The 24,470-nt window shown below is 48.9% G+C and overlaps 1 protein-coding gene across 2 annotated transcripts; it reads right to left on the bottom strand.

The window, feature by feature from the left end:
• Positions 1–985: 985 nt before the first annotated feature.
• heatr5a (HEAT repeat containing 5a) lies at positions 986–24,374 on the bottom strand. 2 transcript variants are annotated; one of them, XM_083683234.1, is made up of 37 exons: positions 24,241–24,374; positions 23,054–23,365; positions 22,200–22,411; positions 21,490–21,598; positions 21,096–21,245; positions 20,663–20,834; positions 20,200–20,357; positions 19,666–19,915; positions 19,233–19,388; positions 18,605–18,855; positions 18,403–18,514; positions 18,078–18,230; positions 17,844–17,943; positions 17,238–17,347; positions 16,596–16,759; positions 16,335–16,498; positions 16,089–16,194; positions 15,598–15,788; positions 15,268–15,427; positions 14,940–15,129; positions 14,610–14,779; positions 13,910–13,936; positions 12,359–12,503; positions 11,730–11,909; positions 11,257–11,487; positions 10,710–10,888; positions 10,361–10,429; positions 9,355–9,534; positions 8,972–9,218; positions 8,338–8,577; positions 7,939–8,066; positions 6,333–6,480; positions 5,337–5,609; positions 4,741–5,013; positions 4,311–4,462; positions 3,676–3,886; positions 986–3,230 (listed from the first exon to the last, which is right to left on the bottom strand). In XM_083683234.1, the coding sequence occupies exons 2-37, from the start codon at positions 23,177–23,179 to the stop codon at positions 2,932–2,934; spliced, it is 6,186 nt and encodes a 2,061-aa protein (XP_083539360.1). In that variant the 5' UTR covers positions 23,180–23,365; positions 24,241–24,374; the 3' UTR covers positions 986–2,931. The 2 variants fall into 2 exon arrangements, with proteins under 2 accessions (XP_083539360.1, XP_083539361.1); XM_083683235.1 differs by lacking the exons at positions 21,490–21,598; positions 22,200–22,411; positions 23,054–23,365; positions 24,241–24,374 and adding an exon at positions 21,323–21,345.
• Between the last annotated feature and the right edge of the window lie 96 nt (positions 24,375–24,470).

Here is a 24,470-nt window from a genome sequence, read left to right as displayed (position 1 = left end):
TCGTACTGTATTCCTTATTCACGGGCTGTCAGCACTGCGGCTGTATGATAGGGGGCGCTATAATCCATATAATTACTGTACCGTCAATATCTACCCTACCTGTACCTCACAACATATATTTGATGTAAATATATGTGCATATTATTAAAGATAGTATGAGCAAGCTTGGTGTCAGACATTGATGCCTTACTGTGTAAACCTCAATAGGAGAATAATGGGGCTATACATTTTCATATGCAGTGTCTGAACCAGTATTTGGAAGTATAGTAGGCCCTATAGGTAACCTGGTACTGAATGAAGAGATGGAAATAGCATTCACTCAATGGTGCACTGTTTACACAAGGTGCCATCTAGTTTCTCCAAAGCAAACAGCAACCATGTACACCCAGTGGCACTCTCTCTCTCATTAGGTAAGAGATGCACTGTAATAATACACACTCAACAGGCATTTGTCACACCATCCTGTGAGGGTATAACAGGTTCTGGCTGGAACTTATAACCAGTCTAATCCGGTATAACCAATTATTCATTGATGTGCATATGCTGTAATCAGGCAGAATGTAACAATGCTGGAATTCCCTTAACCAACGGATTGAACACTGATGTTTTCTATGTATCTCATGTATATTATGTGTCTTCCACCACTGAGAAGAGGCCCAGCGGGCGGGGGGGAGGTCAGACAGCCCATCGCCTCCAAGCGAAAACTGATAAGCAACTCCTATAATGAGCACTATGTTATGGAAGCACCCTGTATAAATCTTTAGGCTGGCAAGGTGTCGTTGAGAGAGAGAAATTGCTGACTGGCGGTGGAACTGCTCCCTCTACAAACTAAGACTCCCTCTCCATTTCAGACTGAAATAAACGGTTAACCATCTGGTATGTCAAGGATTTGAGTGTGTGCCTTTTCCTTATAAAACTATGTTGGGCCCAGGGTTTTCACCTCCACCCTAACAATCCGACATTTACATGAAAAGACAATGGAAGCGATGATTAAAAGAAAATTAGGCTTTATTTACCCACTGCCATTAGAAAATAATGTGTTAATTTCACCCAATATTTTCATTTGTACAGTTGTTTACAAAACAGATTGCCAGGTCACATGATACAGGCTATACCGGCTAGTATTTGACATCACAGTAATGTGTGTGCTAGACAGCCAGGGCTGAAGCTGAGCTAAGCGCAGGACTTCGTCCTCTGTAGTCTGTACCATGACCATTATTATTGCAGATATACTCTCATTTTTTAGTGTTAACTTTTCTACATCCCATTCAACAATCCATAATTATGATCCAAGTGTCCCTTAAAATTGTTTACACATACAATACATTCTTTCAAACCTAACAATCTACAGTTCAGGGTGCTCAGAGACAAACAACATGAAACATAAGGAGGATAATATCACAATAATGATAATGTAATAATAATAATAACAATAACGATTATGCTACCTATTAAGCTGATCCTGATGCAGCTCTTCTTAGCGTACTGAATGACCACTATTAGTAAGATGGCCGTTATGTTAACTTGACATGGAGGACAGATAACTGCTGGCAAGTAGCATGTACAACATTTGACAGTATGTTATAGTATGTTAAGTGCAATGCTATTTCATAAGTATCAGTGCTATGGTTTTATTGTTCTGAGGATAAACACGGTTCTGTTGACAGTTGGTCTAAAAAGAAAAACAGCCACTGATACAGTACCTTAGTACATGGTAGTGTACATTGCTTGCACTGTATTGCAATAAACACCCCATAATAACACTGCATAGTTGACTATATTGATCATCCCTGTTCGATCAGGATGTGAGTGAAGCTAACTTAAAGGACAACCATGGCAGTAGGTTATTACAGAGCTGCCAATGTTGAACTCATTCTGACAGTGAATTAGCGAATTAAACTGCCTCTCAACGTACGACAACGGCCAACAAAATGATACCATATTACCTGTGAATCAGGGGAGGCTGGTGGAGGTAGAAATCGGGGGACGGGCTCATTGCAATGCATGGAATGGAATGAGGATGGTGTGTTTGATACCATTCCTCATTCCATTCCATGCATTACAATGAGCCCATCCTCCGATTTCTACCTCTACCAGCCTCCCCTGCTGTGAACTCTATGGAAACTATGGTTAAGTTACGTATTGTAAACGTTGTCATTTTCACTGATTGAATGGACAGTAGACTACATCACTTCAGTCCCTGCCCTTATATGTCAAACCTAGCAGCAGCATCTATCTTTACCTCCTGGCTAAAAGACTCTCTGTCTCACTGACTGACATTGTCTTTACCTGGTTGTCTTTCTATCCCTCACAGAGGTTAAACAGTTAAAATGAGCTCTATTGTACCATGAGGTTAACCTACACCAGGGGAGGCTGGTGGAGGTAGAAATCGGAGGACGGGCTCACTGTAATGCATGGAATAGAATGAGGAATGGTATCAAACACTAAGTAAACACTCATGTGTTTGATACCATTCCAAATTCCATTCATTAGAATAAGCCCGTCCTAGGATTTCTACCTCCACCAGCCTCCACTGACCTATTCACATGTCAAACTTCTTCTGACTGACAACGACTACTACTTTAATACTGCACTGTTGTTGATCTTCACCTTTTATTTAACACAATCTTAATGCTATGTCCTACTATGATAAAGTGACTGTATAAGAGATATATATGTGTGTGGGTGTTTTGCTCTAGTGTTTCTATGACAGACATGGGTCAAATAACACATAAGTCAAATATTTGAGCTGAAAGGAGGATGGACTCATTGTAATGCATGCAATGGAATGGAATAAGGAATGGTACCAAACCCATGTGTTTGATACCATTCCTTATTCCATTCCATGCATTACAATGAGCCAGTCCTCCGATTTCTACCTCCACCAGCCTCCCCTGGGTCTGACGCATGATAACTAAGCATTCAGGAAGTTCACAGGAAGTTGGTCTTGAGCTGGATGCTGGGGGAGGTCTTGCTGGGTAGTTGGGGCGTGGCCTTGGCGTTGATGCTCTCCTGGTTGCCCTTGACGGCTGCCTCCAGCCTGGCCTTCATGTGGGGGGAGGAGGCCATCAGGGCCTTGAACACAGAGGAGTGCTGGGGGCCGATACGCATCAGGTCCCTCAGGGCAGACTCGTGGAGGGCACGGGCAGGCACCGGGGAAGACGCCAGGGCGTTCTCATCCAGCAGGAAGGAGATGAGAATGGGGAGGAGCATGGCCACCAGCTGGGGACCTGGAGAACAGAACACAGGACCGAAAAATGACTAAAACGTTACTAAAACCTAACAAAATATGACTAGAACATAACTAAATGTGAATAAAACATAACCAGGGCATGTTGAGATATGACTGAAACCAAAAACGCAATAAGACATTACTAAAGCACATGACACACCGACAGTCATCATCACTGACTCAGAGCTACAGTCTGCTGATCAGGGACAGGCTTGCTTGGTGTGACCTGGGGGTGGCCTGGGTGGCTCTTCTTGTGTTTGACGCGAGTATCTATTATTTAACAAAAATGAAAGTCGCACACTCCTAGCTCATAGTTGTGACATTTATTCATCAGCTCAATAGCCTTCCTCAGGGTGATGTGAGTATCTCGGAAATCAGAGTAGCCGTAGTACTAGTAGACTTTTTCTGACACAGATTTAGAGTTAGGAGTCTGAGCTACTCACGGTGTGAGTCCTCCGCAGCAAACACCAGTGCCTCCAGGGCCCTGACTCCGTCCTGTATGGCCTGCAGCTCCTCTGGGCTCTGGGGCCTGCGTCTCTCCACCCCCTGGAGGTGTTTAACCAAGGAGCCCCCCAGGGCCTGAATGTAGGGCACCGCCGCCCCCCCCTGACTCTGGAACACCGACATCAACAGCTGGTAGGACCTGCTGAGCACCTGGAGGTGAGGGGGGGAGGGGGGCAGGATGGAGAGACCAGGGTGGTGTGGGGGAGGGTGGAGACAAGATAAAGAGAGGGGAGAACAGAGTGGTGTGGGGGAGGGTGGAGAAAGTGGATACTGCTTTACATAGTGATTAACATGTTTTACACGCAGTATGCTTTACATACTTGGTAGTGACTGTTTGAAGAGAATTGTATTGTATTGAGGACCTTTGATCAGTCAAACGTTCTCTAAACTCACTTAGGAGTCTGAAAAATGTAATCTGACACACACACACACACACACACACACACACACACACACACACACTTGCTGTGGCTAAATCTGGGGCTGTGTTGTTCTAGCCAGAATTCACTGGCTAGAACAACTCTCACTCACTCACACACCTCTTACTGCTATGATACAGCTATGCTGTCCTTACCACAGGGTCCTTGGACTCCAGACTGGCTCTAAACCTCTCTACGCAGCGTGTGTGTAGGTGTGTTGCCGTGGTGACCTCAGGACTGGTACACAGCAGGAAGATGGTCAGAGTGGTCAACAGGCTCACCTCCTCCACCACCACCTCAGGGTTATCTGGGGACAGGGATGAGGGACACACAGTCTTCACAGGAGGATTATGTCCTGATTTCAGTTGGTTTGAAGTGTCTGCAAGATGTTTTGGGCATATTTCCAGAATGAATGGGCCCCAAAATATGTAACTTAAAAACTGTGTGGGCTAATCAACTACAGCCAAGGTCAGAGCCAAACCAGAAAAAAACATTTTAAAAAGGTGGTACATTTTAACAACATCTTGGCTCTCAGGACACCTGTCATACCTGACTATGAAGATGTTATCTATCAGCCGTTCCTACCTGCGTCCCAGAAGCCCAGCAGGGTGTTGAGGGCACAGCGCAGCAGGTGGGTCCAGGCCCCGCGGGTCTTCTCTGCTCGACTCATGGGGGAGGAGAGGACCGCCCGGAAGGCCTGCAGAGCCCCCGACACCACCAGGTCCAGACCCCCACTGGGGGACAGACCCCCACCTCCACCTGATACCCCCAGAGTCCCCCCGTCAACAGGCTGGTGGACCAGCTCTCTCAGGACCCCCATAAGCAGGTAGAGGACTGTGGGTAGGATGGATACACTTCCTGAAGGGGGGGGGGGCAGAGAAAGAGAGATAACAACAAACATTAACCACAGCTATAGTGAACTAATGTAGTGTAATCCTTTTAGTACCAGTGTAATCAAGTTTTAAACAAGATCACAACAGGTTTTCAATGTGTTTCACCCATTCACTTGCAAATGAGTATCCTTCCTTTTGTGAATGGAGTAGCAGTTCACAATCACACTGATCAAATGTCCATTAATCATTCATGACTAACCAACTAAATCATTCTGTTGATGCACTCAGTGTTCTGTGCTTCCAGAGTATCCCATTTTACAGGTATTCTCCTCCCCTCTCCCATCTTACCCTCAGGTGAGCAGATGGAGGGCAGGTCAGAAAGGATGGCCAGAGCAGAGGTGACCAGCCTACAGTCGTTCTCCCCCAGGCTCCAGGCTGACCCCCCCTGGCCCGTGGAGCTGCCCGCAAGCTTAGGGCTGAGCTGGGGCAGCTTCCTGACCAGCACACACAGACACAGCTCCAGAGCTCCAAACACCAGGGACCTGCCAGGCACCAGCCCCCCTGTGTCCCTGCCCTCCCCAAACTCTGGGACTGTCTCCTTCTCTGCCGCACCGTCGTCAACTAGGATCAAAACAACAGAGATATCAGTATATAACTGCTGTTAGTGAAATATCATAAAAACATACAATGTCCTAGGAGTGGTAGAATTTAATTGTGCACTTATAAATTGCCCATAAAGAAATGGCTAAATTCAATGTCCTGAAGGTGGATAAAGGTAGATAAACAACAAGTGAATTGGCATGTCTGAGCTCTGTCTGTGTACTAGAGATGGAGTAACCTGGCCTGACTGAAGAGAGAGACCTGAAGACCCTGAGTTTAGCGCAGTAAACCTTTGTCAAATATTAGAATGTTCTTCTACAACATACAAAGGGGATGTAGAATTCATGTATTCAATGCAACTGTGCACTTCCATTGGTTTTATAAATCAATTAAAAGTAAAATAGACAAGACCCCATATCAATCCTCAAGAGGAAATTGGTCTACAGTAACAAAGGCGATTCAGTGAACCACTCATATTGAGAAACATGGCTGAGACCTGAGCCCAGTATTTCAAAACCTTCTAGATCAGAATGATCCGGACTCTTTTTTGCAATCCAGGATCAGATCTATCTGGCAGATTTTGAGTAGTATAGGGGAAATCAGCCAGCTCGATCTGATCCTGGATGGCAAAAAAAGAATCTGGATCATTCTAATCCAGATTAAACATTTTGAAATACTGGATTTGAAGACTTGGATTAGCTCTCCAATCTAATGAGCTTTAGCTCAGCAGGCTAACACCCTCACCTTCGGCACTGTGTCGTTTCTCCTTGACGTGCTCCTGTGTAGCGGTGACCACCTGTCTGACCAGCTCCAGAACTGCCAGCTGGACCTCCGGAGCCTCCCGGGTCACGATCAGCCTGTGGAGCACACTCAGTAGCTCCACACACAGAGCCTGACAGACAGAGGACAGAAACTTAGATTAACCCAGGGATACTCACTCTGATCTGTGATAACAGGGGGAGGCTGGTGGACGCAGAGATCAGCTACGCAGATGACACTCAACTCTTTCTCTCTTCCCCCCCTTCTGACTCACAGGTGGCAACACGTGTTTCTGCGCGTGTTGCAGACATTTCTGCTTAGATGTCAGCCCACCACCTCAAGCTCAACCTTAACAAGACTGAGTTGCTCTTCCTCCCAGGGAAAGCAGGCCCTCTCCAAGACTTCTCCATCACAGTAGAGAACTCTACTGTGACCTCCTCCCATACAGCCAAGAACCTTGGGGTGATCCTTGACAACCACTTATCCTGTGTGGCGAACATCACAGCGACAGCACGCTCCTGTAGATTCTTCCTCTACAACATCAGAAGGATATGTCCATTCCTCACCAGAGAAGCAGCACACATTTTGGTCCAAACACTTGTGATCTCGCCTTGACTACTGCAACGCACTCTTGGCCGGTCTCCCCGCCTCCACCATCAGGCCTCTGCAGCTCATCCAGAACGCTGCCGCCCGTCTGGTGTTCAATCTCCCCAAATTCTCCCATGTCACTCCCCTCCTCCGCACCCTTCACTGGCTCCCGGTAGCAGCTCACATCAGATATAAGACCTTGGTGCTCGCCTACTGGGCAGCAAAGGGAACAGCCCCTCCCTACTTGCAAGCAATGGTCAGCCCCCAAACCTCTGCCCGATCACTTCACTCTTCCACCTCGGCTGGCCACCTGGCACCGCCGCCTCTACGTGGATGCAGCAGCTGCACTACTCGGTCACAGCTTTTCACTGTCCTGGCGCCCCGCTGGTGGAATGAGCTTCCCATTGCTGTCATGACTGCAGAGTCACTACCAATCTTCTGCCGTAGATTGAAGACCCATCTCTTCAGGCTACATCTTAAAGGTCCCTCCTAAAGACCTCTTCACCCCCACTCCCCCCCTGTACAAGTTTCTCTCCTGTTAATAAAAAAAAATCTTCTTCTAGCATTGTGACTGCCAATGGCCCCTGGTCTGAGCATTGATTACTTTATCTTATGATGACTGACAGATAGATGATTCACTTACTTAAACAAATGTATTTGTTGTAAGTTACTTTGGGTAAAGGCGTCTGCTAAATGCCATAAATGTAATGTAAATGTAAGATCAGAGGACGGGCTCATTGTAATGCATGGATTGGAATGAGATCAAACACATGTGAGCTACATAAAAACTACACATTAAAGTTTATTGATTTGGAAAATGGTGTGTGCTAATAAATGAATAAAACCTTTAATAAATGAATAAAACCTTCAATAAATGAATAAAACCTTCAATAAATGAGTACAACTTTGAGTAAATTAGTAAAACCTTTAGTAAATTAATACAACCTTTTCCTATTCATATCTTCAGACGTATTAGTTCCAATTGTTGTAATTGTTGACCTACCTGGTCGTTGCCGACCTTGGCCCTGGGCCAGGACACGTCCAGCAGGGACTGCAGGGCATACAGACAGGAAGTGATGTTCTCCATCTGGTCCTGGGAGTGGGGCGAGCACAGGAACTCAACACTGATACCTAGAGAGAGAGAGAGAGAGAGAAGACAATGACATCATCGCCTTACTCCATCTTCAACTAGACACTCAGCTTGTACTAAAGAGAGAGACACAACAATGACTGAATCGCTGTCTGAGACCTACACAACAAGACATCTAAACATGGCCTCCATAGGTCATTTTAGAGTTGATGATACAACAAAAAGGGCATGAGCAGAATCTCAACCACTAACTAGTGGGATCAATGTGAAAGACTCAGTGTCAAAGAGGGGTTACTGAGGGCAGGTTCTGACCCAGTATGAGGTTGAGGCGGTCGGAGCTGACGTCCTCCGGGGACTGGACCGTGGTCAGGGAGGTGGACTGGCCCATGGAGGTTGGGGTGACGGGTCGGGACAGGTTGGCCGGGCCCTCGTCCACCATGATGAAGCCGGTGCTGCTCAGCCAGAGGGCGGTGGCGTGGAGGATGGGAGCCCAGGAGTTGCTGTAGTGGGGTCGGGCCTGCTCCACCGTCTCTGCTGTGTAGAACGTACCTCCTGGGGACACAGGTACCAGGGCTGGATCAGTACTACTACTCACTGAGGGTACACCTGGAGAGAGTTACTGAGCTATACCAGGGGAGGATGGTAGAGGTTAGACATCGGAGGAAGGGCTCATTGTAATGCATTGAATGGAATGAGGAATGGTCCCATTCCACCAAAATCCACTGGTAAATAGTTAACTGTATCAAACTGAATTAAAATCAAATAAACCCCTGATCTACCCAGATGTTCTTCACAACAGCCCATCCTGATTAGAGAGACCATCGAGGTAGATGACCTCAGAAAATGGCACTGTGACCAAGTCTACAACACCAAGATGGACGTGTTATGCTCTGTATATTTTGTTGGAAGGTGAAATGTCATTTGACATGGCGTAGTCCTGACTCACCTGTACAAGGTAGCTGTGTGGCGTAGTCCTGAGGGAGGCTGAGCAGGGCGTAGTCTTGGAGAGCAGCCAACCATAGACGGCTCAGAGTGGCCAGGTCTGATTGGACCAGCTTCAGAAGCCCTGCCCCTCCAGCCCCTCCGGCACCAGACCCCGAGCCCTCATTGGACAGCATGGAGCCAGCCAGCTCATCGGGCAGCCTATCAGGGCTCTCCCTCTGCCCGCTGGTCTGAACTGCTACGATGTATACCTGAGAGAGGAGGGAGAACACAGCAGACGTATCAGTGTCAGGGGAGGCTGGAGAGGCAGAAATTGGAGGACAGGCTCATTGTAATGCATGGGATGGAATGAGGAATTTTAGATGAAGGTAGTCTGGAGTGTCCTACCTCAGCCCAGGCCTTGAGCACAGCCAGGGTCTCCATGGTGGACGTCCCTTCGTTGTAGACCTGGCTAGGAACCTCCTTCCCTGCCTGCACCTTGACCAATGAGGAGGCCAGCAGCTGGTGAACCCTCCGCAGGTCCCTCAGGTCACTGACTACGCCACTGGCTATCCACGCACTGCACACCTGATCAATTAGCATAGAGGAACAGTTAGTTAACGCACTACACACCTGACCAATCAGCATAGAGGAACTGACAGTCCATGCACTACACACCTGTGTCAGTACAGCGATACTGTTAGAGGGCTATAGGAACCACACACCAGGGGAGGCTGGTGGAGGTAGAAATTGGAGGACAGGCTCATTGTAATGCATGGAATGGAATCAGGAAAGAGCTTACATGTCTAAATGTAACACCTGTATTGTACAGCATGTGGACAATGAATGAATGTAATTGTACACAAGGGCTCTGAAAATGCTTTGTTGATCTATCTGCATGGATCTAAATGATGTGTCTCTCTGTATGATTACTCAGTCTAATGCAAAGGAGACGGTCCCTAAGGGGATCATAAAGAGCCTCTACTCCACTCTTAATTTCCCCTAAGTGGGTTAATAAAGTTGTATTGATTGGGGCCATAAAGACCCAGTTAACCATAAAGCATTACACCACAAAGATCCAGTTAACCATAATGCATTACACCATGAAGCCGGCACTGCCCTTCTCTATCCGCAAACGATGGTCAGTCTCCAAACCCCAGCTCAATCACTACGCCTTCTACTTCTTGGCACCGCCATCTCCTAGCAACCCTAACAACTTATTTTCTTGTGACTGTGATTTTCACTGTGACTGCCGATAGCTCTTGTTCTTAGCGAAGGTTTTACTTACGATGACTGATGTATAGTTGATTCACTTATTTAGACAAATGTACTTGTAAGTCGCGTTGGATAAAAGCGTCCGCTAAATGACTTCAATGTAAATGAGAGAGAGTCCTAGAGAGAACTATGGTCCTACCTGGCAGGCTTTAGCTGTGACATCAGGAGGAGCATCAGCTGTGAAGGCTGGTCTCAGAGCGGCCCCCACCTACAGACAGAAAGAGATAGACAGGACCTCAGACCAGCACATACAGGTCTACGTTACCTCAGACCAACACATACAGGGCTGTGTGGTAATAAAAGACCTGGTAGGATAGGGGGTAGAGGAACAGAACAGGGCCTGACACTCACCTTAGCCTGGTACCGGGATGGGTTACTGTTAGGGCTGGGCTAGGGTTAGGGCTAGGTCTAGGGGTTAGTACAAGGATTATGGTTAAGGCTAGGGTTAGGGTTAGGTCTAGGGTTAGTGTAGAGGTCTAGAGACTCACGTTAGCCTGGTACTGCTCCAGAATGACATGGCCAGGGAACTCAGGCTCGGGGATGCAGGCAAACTTGCGTATGATGACCAGCAGGGTCTGCAGGCCGGAGAGACGCAGCTGGTCACTGTGGTCCGTAGCTGCCATGAACGCCATGCGGATCAGGTCAGCCAGGTGGAGGACCAGGAAGTCTGCAGAGGTCAGATCAATCATGGTTTGTTTTATTCAACAATCGGAGGGAAGAGTTCATGGCACAGGTATCAATTTCAGTGAGGCTATGAATAGAGAATTGATGACAGAAAAGTATTTTTCGATTAATAAGGAAGACTCACATCCCTAGATCTGGCAGAAGAGCGGGCCTAGTCGATTGTATGAATGTGACTTGACCTTTCTAAAACATTTCATAGGAGAGTTACTTTCACTACAAAGCTCGACTCACCAGTAAACTACAGAACAGACTCACCAGTGGACTACAGAACAGACTCACCAGTAGACTACAGAACAGACTCACCAGTGGACTACAGAACAGACTCACCAGTAGACTACAGAACAGACTCACCAGTGGACTCATGCAGGCGTTTCTCCTGGGCGAGGGCCATGTCAAAGTGGGCGTGGTCTCCGTTCTCACACTGGGCGATGATGCGACACACACACTCCACAGCGAACACACGCGTGGACCAGCGCAGGTTGGTGAAGGGACCGCTGGAGTCGGACTTGGCATGGAAGACTGAGGAGTCGTCATCCCTCTCTACCTCGTCCTCCTGGTTAGTCTCTACTGGGGCGGTGGAGTCTGACAGAACACAGAGGTGGCAGATTTGAATAGCGGATCTAGAATAATGGGTACCAGTATGTCTATGAGATGGGTCTATAATAATGGGTGGGAACTGGGAACTCAGGTATAGTCACATGGACTACACCATCACATCTGAGGTAAAGCCAAAAACACTTTTCCATATTTGGGCAATACAGTAGTTCTCTATCCTATTTTAAGTTTGTTCTATTCTATTGTTTGACTTGACAGGTGTCCCTTACCTGCGGAGGCAGAGAGCACGTCTTTGCAGAGTTTGAGCCAGTGGGCAAGCTTCCCTGTGGAGATGGAGCCCATCATGTGGACCAGGGTCTCCTGGATGTCTTGGCAGAGCCGGGGGTCCGACTCCCGGTCCAGCAGGCTGAACAGAGCCCCCTCCAGACCCACCTCCTTTATGGTCACATCTGGAGAGGACAGGGACATGGTGGAACGTAGTCAGACATCAACACACTCACATCAGTATAACTTCAGAGCAGGGGAGGCTGGTGGAAGTAGAAATCAGAGGATGGGCTCATTGTAATACATGGAATGGAATGAGGAATGGTATCAAACACACGTGATGCATTACAATTAGCCCATCCTCTGATTTCTACATCCACCAGCCTCAACTTCTTCAGAGGCTTTCTATATTATAAGCTCCAACTGTATGTTCATTATAATATGAGGCTATTTCTTCTTCTATGGTAAGCTCATTATACAAAGTACATTTCAACATGTTGGGCTTAATAGAAACATGACTTTAATTTGCGAGAGGATTAGCCCTGCTTGTTGCTGAGTGAGGGAGAGTGTGTGTTAGTGACCAGGCCCAGCCCTGCCTCTTACAGAGTGAGTGAGTGAGTGTGTGTGTGCTCACCCAGCTGAGTGTTATCCCTGCGCGGCAGCTCCTTGACCAGAGCTACAGCGTGTTCTGACACCTCTAGCGCCTCCCTCTGGGCCAGCTGTCTCAGACACGCCACCACCGCACGACGCAGGGACAGGTAGGAGCTGCACAGGTTCACCTATACATACACACACACACACACACACACACGACACACGACACACGACACACGACACACAGAAGGATGGACGGTAGGACAGACACAGGACAGACAGACACAGATACAGACAAACACACACCTTAATTAAGTTGACAGAGAGTGAACTGACAGTAAGCATCAACATATTTCATTACAGGGCCCAGCCCAGGTGTGACAAGGGAGAGGATATTTCAACTGTGAGCAAGCCAAAGATATCCAAGATAAATCAGAAAGAGAGACAGCAAACCAAGAGAACAGAAGAGAGAGCAGAGTGGGAGTGCAAAACACCACCAACACAACATTACAGGCAACAGAAGAGGTGTTATTAGCTCCATGGGATTTGTAGTCCTCCCTGGGTGGCCATGATGGGGTTAATCCTGTGACATTTCCAGAGGAAGGAGGATTGTGGGTAAGAGAGTTGACTGCAAGGGTAGTGCTATGGATTGGTTGATTTAAGTCTCTGATTGGACAGCCTACATTGTTCAGAAATGCATAGTAAAGTGATCATATTAATATCTACCGCTTGGTCATCAGAAATGGTAGTCCTACTCAGATTAATAGAACGTATGATGGAGGATTAAACAGATAGACATTAGGCTTGGGCCGGTATTCAAATTCTCAAACCAGTATTAGGTAATACTTTTTCGTGGATTTTCAACATGATTCGAACTTGTAGCAAATCTACAGCAAGTAGTTTCTGTCTCTCTATCATTACCAGCCCAAAAGTCAGATGTATGGCCTCCTCCACCCCTAACCCATTGATCATGCCTTGTGATGCTTCTGTGCAAGTTAAATTTGGACGATGTTTATTAAACAAACATTGGTGGGTATAATAATGGAAAAATACGTGACTAATAGACCAATAGGAGACGGTATGGACAGTATTGACAAATAAACCGGTATAAGCTTAAATACCTTATTCAATACCTTATACCTGCCCAATCCTAATAGACAGGGTCTTCTTTAGAAGAGCCAACACTGACCATTATATGAGAACAGCCGTTTGTCAGGAGTGAAAATACTGAAAAAAGAGGACTCAATCCATGGCACTACCCCTACAGTGGAACGCTGGGAAGCCCAGGGCATCGACTCATGCTGGCTGTGGATGCCCGCTCCGGACTGAGTTCCCCAAAAGCTTCATAGCACAAACATCCTCCGTCTTGAACAATTTGGAATGACCTTAGTGCTACGAACCTTTCAGAAAACTCTTCTGGTTAGTTAGAAATTTAGGAGAAAGAAAAAGAAAAAACAACCAAAGTGAAATTTAAAAAAGGGTTGATAACAATAAATAAAACAGTGGTAGTAAAGATAGCAACCAGGGGCAACAGCAAACAGAAACCTTGACAAAGTCACGTCAACTCCTGCAGTCACAGGAAACAACCTACCAACACAGAATAATCCAACAAGATCTCCTGTGTGAGAGAGAAGACACGGTCACTACAGAGGAGAGCACGGCACTCATTAACGACCTGGTTTAGCAGAGTTCTACACAGCAGGTGACCAGGGGAGGCTGGTGGAGGTAGAAATCGGAGGACGGGCTCATTGTAATGCATGGAATGGAATGAGGAACAGTATTATAATGCATGGAATGGAATGAGCAATTACTCATTCCATTCCATGCATTATAATGAGCCCGTCCTCCGATTTCTACCTCCACCAACCTCCCCTGCAGTTGACAGTTATGACATTTACCAACAATGTCATGAACATCTACTCGACTCAACAGAGAGCTGTGTTTGAGTGAGTGAGTGAGTGCTTGCTAAGACTAAGTGATTAGTGATTAGTGATTAGCAATTAGCGTGATAACTTGACTTTAGCCAGGGTCACTAGCAAACTAGCTAACTAGCTACCCTAAGCCATGCATTCAGCAAATATAGGTCAGTTACCTTAGCTTTAGCTAGGGGCACAAGCTAGCAAAACTAACTAGCTAGTATACTAGCTAAAGTAAGAAGGAAACTTAGTCTTATCATCTACTGGGACAACCAAGTCTCTCTCGTAAAAGAGACCATATCCCAGTGAGATTTAAGGAGATACCAAAGAGATAAATGTTGGGTTAAATCCATGATCCATAAATGTAGTACATACACAGAGGGTGGGCACCAGGCTGGCCAGGTTGACGTGGCGCGGGGCGAACATGTGCAGCTGCTGCAGGCAGGAGATGGCCTGGGCCTGGACCAGACAGTCTGGACTGTCCTGCATCACCCCACAGCCTACCAGGCAGGAGGTACGCAGGGCTGACATGGAGGGGCTCTCACCTGGGGATCACACACACACACAGGCACGCACACAGACGCACAGGTTATGGTGTGTATCTGTATGTGTGCATGCATGTGTACGTGTATGTGTATGTATGTGTGTGCGTGCGTGCGTGCGTGCGTGTGCGTGTTGGTGTGCGTGCGCGTATAACCACCCTACCCTGTAGGTCAGGTCCCAGGGAGGTGATAAGGGCGTTGAGGCAGCGTCCCAGGCTCTGGTGGACCTCTACATGGGTAGGAGGGATGGAGAGGAGCAGCCTCAGGACCAGGGTGAAGCTGGCATCTACGTGGGCATGATACAGAGGCCCAGCCAGGTCCATCACCAGGGAGAGAGAGTGCAGGGCCCACATCTGGCGGGGCAGAAATACATACAAGTCATTAGTACAGCTGGAAATGAAGTGTGTGTGTGTGTGTGTGTGTGTGTGTGTGTGTGTACTATCCTGACACAGTGTGAAGAGGATGTGTGTGTGTGTGTGTGTGTGTCCTACCTGGACCTCAGGTGAGGTGCTGTCCTGGGACAGGGTGAAGAGGATGCCGGTGCAGGCAGAGAGGTGTTGTGGGGAGCTGATGCCCCCTACGTAGCGGTACAGGGCTCCCAGGGCCAGGGCGTGGCCCGTCCTCGTTACAGCGTCTCTGGCTGCCTTCAACCTGGAGGGGGGGGGGGGGGGGTGAATGTGAGTGCGCGTGTGCGTGTGTACATTCTGTCTCTCCCAGCCATGTCTGTTTAGATGCCTACATGTGTGTGTGTGTGTGTGTGTGTGTGTGCGTCCGTGCGTGTGTGCTTGCATGTGTATTAATAGCGAGGAGCAGTCACTTACTTGTCAAAGCTGACCAGGGTCATGGAGACAGTGAAGCCGGGGTCACTGACCACCTGGACCAGCCTGGACAGCCCCTCGGCAGCCATGCAGCGCAGCAGGGGGTTGGCACTCTCCAGAGCCCCCACCAGCAGCGCCAGGGCAGGCCTCCGCACCTCCTCAGGACCCAGGCTGACACGACTGGAACCCAGGTGCTGCAGGAGGCAGAGAGGAGGAAAGGGCTAACTACCGAATATGAGATCTGTCTATAGACTTAGCTCCCTGCGCCACGACAAGATACATCAAAAGTAAATTGCATAACAACAAAAGTGACATTGTGGTTTGTTACCCTACTTCTAACTATGCATTTCATTTCAAGGACAGTTCACTAAATGTACGTAACGGTATTAACCTTGAGGATGCAACAGAGGACAGCAGAGACAGTGTGTGTGTGTGTGTGTGTGTGTGTGTGTGTGTGTGTGTGTGTGTGTGTGTGTGTGTGTGTGTGTGTGTACCTTGAGGACACTGCAGAGGGCAGCAGACACGTGAGTCTGGACAGCCTGCTGTCTGACTCCTTTCAGCTGCTTCAGAGACTCTGTGAACTGATCCAAGATCTGGGTCCTGTAACCAGAAGAGAGTCAAAGTGAGAGCCATACACTGTTGATATGTTGGTATGTGGGGCTAGGAATAGGGGTAGGGGCTAGGGCTAGGGCTAGGGGCTGTGGGTGAGGGACTAGGGGTTATAGGCTAGGAATAGTTACCTCTGTGGGATGATGATGTGGGGGAAGAGGACTCCAAACAGCCGCACGGCTGCGGTGGTGAGGGCAGCAGGAGGGGGCAGGGGGGCAGGAACATCCTGGCACTTCTCACAGATGGCGAAGGGGTCGTATTCGAGGGTGCCTCCGCCCACGCTGCTGCCATGTAACTGGGGACACACAGAACACAGGGTCAGGGACCACGGTCTCTCTCACACACACGCACACACACACAGGCACACACAGACACAAACAGACACAACACACCTGTTCCTCTATGTATCTCTGATCCATGTCATGGAGGGCGGGGCCCAGCAGGGCCAGGTCGTCAGGGTGGCAGAGGGGGGGCAGGAGGGTTAGCTCAGCACACACCACGTTCTCTGGCCCCGTCAGGTCTGATACCAGCTGCTTCACCACAATGCCAAAGCTCTCTGTGTGTGTGTGTGGGGGGGGGGGGCAAGAACATCAGATCTGGGGTTACCGCTGTATTCATATCATGTATTTTCAAAACATTATGTATTATGTAAGGTTGTAAGGCAGAGAATATTTATTGTTGGAAAATGGTATTTGGCTTCACCTCAAAGATGATACAGGACCATAGGCATTGTATAGCTTCAAAACATGGTTAAAATATAATTTTGATCACATGGATGGTCAGTCCTTGCATCCATAGCTCGGTCTAGGAATTTAAGAGTGGTTACATTTCTCCAGCCACCATCCCTCAGCTGTTCACCCAAAGAAGTGGTGGTGAGAGCGCTTTGTTGTTGTTTGAATTACAGATTGCCCCTTTAAACAGGACCATATGCATAGCACACACCAACCATGATGAGTTAATCATGTTAGAATGCTTACAAGGGTTCATCTATCATCACAGAGGTCACAGTAACACTGCCCAGAGCCCTTTCTCACCTTCGTAGATCTTTGGAGGTAGAAGAGCCAGTATCTCATACACTCTCAGTCTGAAGACTACGGAGGAGGTTTTAATCTGGTTCCCGTAGGACTTGATCAGAAGAGGCACCCTGCAACACACACACACACACACACTAAGATTATAATCTGGTTTTCACATCCAGACATAACACAAGGACCTCAATCCCCTCTGAGGTGGCATATATGATTATATTATTATATATTATGCCATCTGAGGTGGAGGTATAGTTAAGCTGTGTCCTTGACCAGGCATCTCTCCACAGAGGAAGGTTAAGTGGGGTCTTGGCAGCACACCAGGACGTTTATTGATCACTTTTAACACGACCGCTACTTTTAGCTCCAGTGCTAGCGGTCGCAGAGCCAGGAGCCTGGGTGAATCACTAATGTAGTGGGCGTGGATGAGGGGAGGGGATTTTCCCCCTCTACAATGTATAAAAGGCTTTGAGCACCTAGTGGCAAAGCACTATATACATCCACTCAATTACCATTCATTAATAATACTGATGATATTAGAAGGCTAGGTATTGTATGAGAGAATTTGCTCCGAGTTCCTCTATAGCAGAGCCGAGCCAATCAGAGACTCACTTGGTGAGCAGCGCCACGGCACAGGCCAATGGCGTGAGGAGACGGCTGATGACATCATCAGTGAGGAGATCCTTGCAGTGGACCACCAGGCTCTTCATGGCTGGGAGAGAAACAAAATATGTGAACAATGATACAGAATAGTGAATTAAGATGCACTACCAGTCAGTTAAAATGACTGAACCTAACTTGTAGTACTGAGGGGAGTGTAAAGCAGGAGTAACAATGCTATCTCACCACACAGTGCTCCAGCGCGCCCCTCCAGGGTGACCTGCCAGGTGAAGGAGTCCCCACGGCGGAGCTCCATGTCCAGCTCTCTGATGGAGGGAGGGAAGGCACACCTCCACAGCAGCAGCAGCCTTGACAGGTGGTGCTCCACCACGGCTGGACCTACAGACAGACAGGCAGACAGACAGGCAGACAGACAGAGACAGACATCAGTAACAAGGTGTGACAGACATCCACATCTGAACAGAGCTTTTGTGGGTGCATGTGTGAGTGTGTATACACAGTGTGTGTGTGTGTGTGTGTGTGTGTGTGTGTGTGTCCTCCCATATCATACCCAGGGTTATAAGTGCAGAGATCAGCAGCCAGCCAGCCTGAGTGCGCTGGATGGAGATGCGGCTGTTCTGGGTGGCAGAGCGGATCAGGTCCTCTGCCAGACCTAGCACCAACTAGACACAGAGACACACCAGTCTTTCACACACCGTCACTGGTTACCATTGCATCAAGTCCGGAAGTTAGGGTTTCAGCCTCAGTCTTACCTTCCCTTTAGTGTGAGGGATGCCCAGAGGACAGTGTTGCGCAGCGCCCAGCAGGGCGGCGATAGCGCCGCCGTACCCGGCCACAGCCTCGGGGCAGGACTTGAGGGCGCTCAGACGCTCAGCACAGCGGTCCAGCAGCGGGGCAGCCTGGGAAGGCATTGCCACGGCAACGCACCGCAGACACCACGCGGCGGCGAGCCGCGCAGACACGCTGGGGTGGAGCAGGACTGAGATGACCGTGTCCAGCAGGGCTGGGGACACACAACAGAAACGTCACATGGATACCAGACTGGGGAGGCCGGTGGAGGTAGAAATCGAAGGACGGGCTCATTGTTCAGCATTCAGCTAGCATAGCAGTGTTAGTGTGACCCGTTAATCTCCACAGTGTCTGCCCCCTCTTTCTTTCTCCGTTGCTCTCCTCCTTCTCCTTCTCACATTTACTGTCAGTCACTGACTCTCCCTCTCCCCCCCCACCCCCTCCCCTTTCTCTCTGTCACTCTCTCTCTCCCTCCCTCCCTCCTTCCTTTTCCTGCTTCCTGTTCAACCCTCACATCATCCATTATGTGTATGTGTGTATGTGTGTGTGTGTGTGTGTGTGTGTGTGTGTGTGCACGCATAGGGGACCCACCTGTGCTGGAGTCAGTGATGAGGGGGGCAGCGGTGGACCCCAGGCCCTGTACCAGGCTGCCCAGCTCCAGCAGGGCACACACCAGGACATGCTGACTGGCAGCTACGTCCGTAGTGGTGACACGCGTCTCCACGTTACCATCAGTCATGGCTGCATCTGAGGAGGAGAGGGGGATATATATGATTAGAGACATATGATATACCGTCCATCATATCTGTCAGTGGAAGGCTGGCGGAGGTAGAAATGGGAAGACGGGCTCATTGTAATGCATGGAACGGAGTAAGGAATGGTAATGGTTTGATACCATTCCTCATTCCGTTCCATGCTTTGCAATGAATCAATGAACCCTGTCCTCCGATGTCTACCTCCACCAGCCCTCCCCCTGTAGTCAACAGTACCAGTAGCGCCATATGAAAACCATCATCCCCCTTACCCACGGCTCTCTTCTGTCTGCCGACGGCCAGGCAGACCTCCTTGGCCGCGGCGATCTGGGCCTTCTCCCCCAGCAGGGAGCCCAGCGACGCCCGGAGGATGAAGGAGATGCAGCGGCGGCACACCACGGCGTCCGCGGGCGTCTGGGTGACACGGGCGTGGGACACCAGCTCCATCAGGAGGGACAGGAGGAGGGGGAAGTTGGCCTCCAGCCAGGCCCCGCCCAGACACGATACAAACACGACGCACGACTGGGTGGAGAGGAGGAGAGGAACAGACGACATGCTCAAATATCTATCAAAAACAACGGATCAACCTCACACAGTAAGGGCCTGCTTCTCTGACCCAGACTAAGCCTACTAGTCTGGACTGAAAGGAACTTTCGACTGTGGTTCTCCAGGATTCAATTCAATCTATTTCAGAGGAACTGCCAGGTGTTTGAACACACGTGAGGTAGGGAAGGAGAGAGCCTACGTGGTCAGAGCAACTGACAACTGACAGGTGTTTGAACAGACAGGGAAGTAGAGATCCACACCTGAGTGACACCGATGCGGATGTCTTTGCTGACTGAGCTGGTTCCCTTCAGCATGTCTCCGCTGGCCCGGAGGAAGCCCGCCCCCCCTCTCAGAAATCCCCCTGTCAACAGGTCCATCACCTCCTCCAGGGAGCTGCGCCTCGACGCCTGTCTGGGAGCTGGGGAGGGGCGAAATGGACATGGGGGAGAAAGGGGTGGGGGGGCGCACAGACATGGGGGAGAGGGGGGCACACGGACATGGGGGAGGGGGGGGGACAGGGGATACACAGAGATGGGGGGGGTAGAGACAGACACAGGGGAGAGCAGACAGATTGAAGAACATGCAAAACCGAGGGATATCACATTAAACATATTTGAGATGAAGCAATATCGCCAATATACATCATGACCCAAGTCATGCTACAAATGTCACAAAACCTCAGAAACGTTTCAAGCCACAGCTGTAGCGTCCACTGTGACCTACCGGTGGGTTGTTTGGGTTCTACAGCCATGGCCAGCAGGGTACCCAGCAGCTTAGAGACCGCCACACGGACGTCGTAGTTGGAGCCTTCGAAGGCCCTGAAGCAGAGAGTCGCTACGTTCTCCAACTCAGTGGTCCACAAGAACACAGCCTCTCTCTGAAGCTCCAACAGACACTGTACAACACACACACACACATCACACACATCACACACGTCACACAGATATTTAGAATGTGTCACTAAATGAGCTCATATGAATGATCAAAGCCTAGACTATTTCAAGCTGATTTCCCAGACACAAAGTACGCTTAGATTGCTTCATCTTGGCCTGGGAAACCATCCAAAAATAGAGCTGCTATATTGATATACTGAAGAAGGGAGGGAGGGAAGGAGAGGAGAGCAGAGGAGGGGATGAAGGGAGAGGAGTCTACCTACCTTGGCAGCAGCACAGCGTACAGCCATGGAGCGGTCCGTCAGACATACGCGTGTGGCCTTGTAGATGTCTCTGTGACACGGGACAGCACTGACACCCAGACCTCTCAGGATCTTCTCCACGCTCAGCATGATCTCATACCTGCCCTGAGACTGGGAGGGAAACCTTCATCATTATCATCATCATCATCACTATCATTATCATCACGGTCATCATCATCTCTACTGACCTCTGCACTCTTCATGGCCTTCAGCAGGTTTCTCATCATCATCTCACTATCACTATCACTATTATCATCATCATCATCTACTGACCTCTGCACTCTTCATGGCCTTCAGCAGGTTTCTCATCATCATCTCACTATCACTATCACTATTATCATCATCATCTACTGACCTCTGCACTCTTCATGGCCTTCAGCAGGTTTCCCAGGGTCTCTTTGAAGGTGTTGACCAGCATGCGGCCCAGCTGTTCGTACATTGCACCCAGACACGCAATGGCCGCCCTGGGGAACACACAGGCAATGTTACACCACAACCTCATCTAAGATCAGTACACTGGTGTCAGTGGATTTTCAATTAACTCTATTAGTTCCAGAAGAGAACATTAATTGCAGCAGCAAGCCTCAGTTGTCCAATCATCATGTACCACTGTTATGCTACTGTATGAATCTAGCCATTTTGGTGGAACATTAATCTCAAATTGATCGATTTCAACAGTTTATACATGGCAGCAGTCCACATTATAGAAATGTGATATCGAGACAGAAGATGGCGCATAATAAGCATGATGAGTCTGGGTTGAGTTTCCCAAAAGTTCTGAATGAAAGATGATCTTAGTGCTGCTAGGAAGTTCAGGGAGACTCACCCCAGATTTTCATCAGATTTGTTATGTAAAAAACGTTGTATAAAACCAATAATGCCCTTGAGGCCGTGATTTATCGTCAATAGTGTCACTTGATATGGGGGTTTGCCGGCACTCCGCTGTGTGTCGTGTCTAACAACTCCCCCTTACCACGCTTAATGCATCATCTCTACAGTAACAGAACCCCGTCCAGTCTCTCTCCACAGCTGAAGTGGATGTTCTATGGGAGCTACGGTGCTTACAGTCTCGTTGGCAGGAAGCTGGGGGAGTCGTCCTTGCTGCGGATGATGTCATTGCACCTGTCGACTGTGAGGCTGGAGGTAATGGGGTCTCCCACTCTGTAGAGCAGGGCCAGGCAGTGGGCCAGGAGCCAGCGGGTCGGAGGGCCTGGAGAACCGGTCAGGACCGCGGTCAGCTGTTCTACCAACCTCTTCTGGTTGTGTTTCACATCAGCCTAGTAGAAAGACACACACACACACACACACACACACACACATAAAGCAGCTTTCCGAATGACGTTTCCACTGTATATCAAAGTGAAGCTTTGGCCCAGACATGCAGCCTGAGCACCACTGATGCTTTTCAAATCCTAGAGGTAGACTAAGACAAATTGCACATACAGTAAATCATAAATCCTGCAGTAGCCCTTTGTCATCCCTAGAACCACCTTGGCTCCATGACAGGTGGCTAAGCCTTGGAAGGGTCACTTCAGCATCATCACAGAGACCCAGCAGAGCGTGACTAGGCCTTTACAACATGGCTGTAATCCATCACAGCTAGACAGACTGACAGCACAGCCTGCTGAATGAGAGAGTCTGCTCATCACAGCCAGCCTCGTCTCTCCCTGGACCAGACTGGTCTGGACTGCTGGGAAGTTGGGAATGCACCAAGCTGTGTCTCTCTCACAGGGGAGGCCGTTGTCTCCTAGCTCCCACTGGGCCCACTCTTTCTCCTCTCTCCTCTGCCTATTTCTCACATTCCCTCTCTTGTCCTCTCCCACTCCTCATGCCCCCCCCCCCCAAACACACACACACACCCACCCACCCCTACACACCGTCTTTTCCCTCCCTCCCCCCCTCCCCCCTCCTCCTCTTACCCTTTCAGCAGCGGGGAGCAGCTTCTTCAGGAAGCGCAGCCACTCAAAGACAAACTCTGCTCTCTGGTGTTCACCCAGCTGGCTGCACGCCTCCTCGTTCAGGAGCAGGCTGTGGGCGCGCTCCATTCTGCAGCCTCTCTCTCCCTCCTGCTCCTCCCGCTGCTTCGTCTCTTGCTCCTTCAGCTCCACAGCCCCTGGCTCCCTGCCAGACAGAATCCAGACTCCAGCCACACACAGGACAGACCCGATCGGGACAGGAGAGACTCCCCTCTCACTGTGGGAAAAACCTGCGTTGCTCCATGTCCTCAAAACCTGCAAGATGACCAGAAGGAGGCAGACACTGTGTGAAGGAACGTTTAATTTGACACTTGTGTGTCATGTACATGTTATTGTGGCAGACATAGCAGGTCATCCATGACAGCAAACCTGTCAAGATAAACGATATTTAGTCTAATTCAAAACAAGGCTGTGGACTGAAAGAGGAGGGCACTGCTCTTCCCTGTTCTAACCAAGTGCCAAGAGTGTAAGCTTATCTGGGACAGCACAGGCCATGCATTATTCAACAATCCCTCTATGGACCAATGCAGTGTGCTAGACTATCTCACGCTAGGCAACAGTCCTCGGAGAGCCTACTCTGCGACTAGGACAGGGACAGACAGCCCTGTCTTACAACAACACTCTCAACTTTAGTTAGCCGGGGGTCCCGACTACACAGTCGATTAAGTTGGTAGTTAGGCTACTCCAACTAGGACATCATCTTATTTAAAGTAAACAGAATACAATTCACCAAACTTTAACCCTTTTAACCCACAATTTATAAAGCATTTGACAGCTCGCTGTACGCTCAAATATAAATCATTATTAGGCAGCGGCAAAACAGCTGTCAAGCAAATAGATAGCGATTAAAATCAATTGCCGATCAAACAGTGTCGGACTGAGGCGAAGCAAAGCAGTGCGGTGACGGATGGAGAGATGTGAAGTTGGGAGGGTTGGGTCGTCTCTACTCTATGTAAACCAGCAAGCTAGTTAAGTTATCCAAGGAAATCAGACAACGATTTCGCTAGCGATTAATCAACAATATGCAATTTAACCTTAATCTGGCCAAGCTAACAAGCTAGCTAACGCGTTAGCACGTAGCTAAGCGACAGTAAGTTCATCTCGAAGTGGAAGAAAAGTGAATATTTTACCTGTGTATCGAGAAAAAAAGTACTTGACTTCTCTGGGATGCTGACGGTCCGATATACACGGATAGTATTTACTTTGATGCTGGGTTGCTAGCGGCGAAGTGGCCACATCTGCTTCCCAACTACGCTGGCTAGGCTTGACTTGGAATAGTCGAGCGCAGAAACATCGAACTTAGTACAAGTGGTACAAATGACGTTCCAGGAGAGTAAGTTGATGCAAGAGATACAGAACG

Source organism: Argentina silus, assembly GCF_951799395.1.
Source record: "Argentina silus genome assembly, chromosome: 13".
In the NCBI taxonomy this organism is placed as follows: Eukaryota; Metazoa; Chordata; class Actinopteri; order Argentiniformes; family Argentinidae; genus Argentina; species Argentina silus.
This window is presented reverse-complemented; position numbering and strand designations above follow the sequence as displayed.

Coding starts and splice junctions, on each gene's coding strand:
- heatr5a (XM_083683234.1), bottom strand. CDS start 23,179: ATGGAGCGCGCCCACAGCCTGCTCCTGAACGAGGAGGCGTGCAGCCAG. Junction 22,412..23,053: donor TGCTCCCCGCTGCTGAAAGG/GTAAGAGGAGGA, acceptor TCTTTCTACTAG/GCTGATGTGAAACACAACCA. Junction 4,463..4,740: donor GCTGGGCTTCTGGGACGCAG/GTAGGAACGGCT, acceptor CCCTGTCCCCAG/ATAACCCTGAGGTGGTGGTG.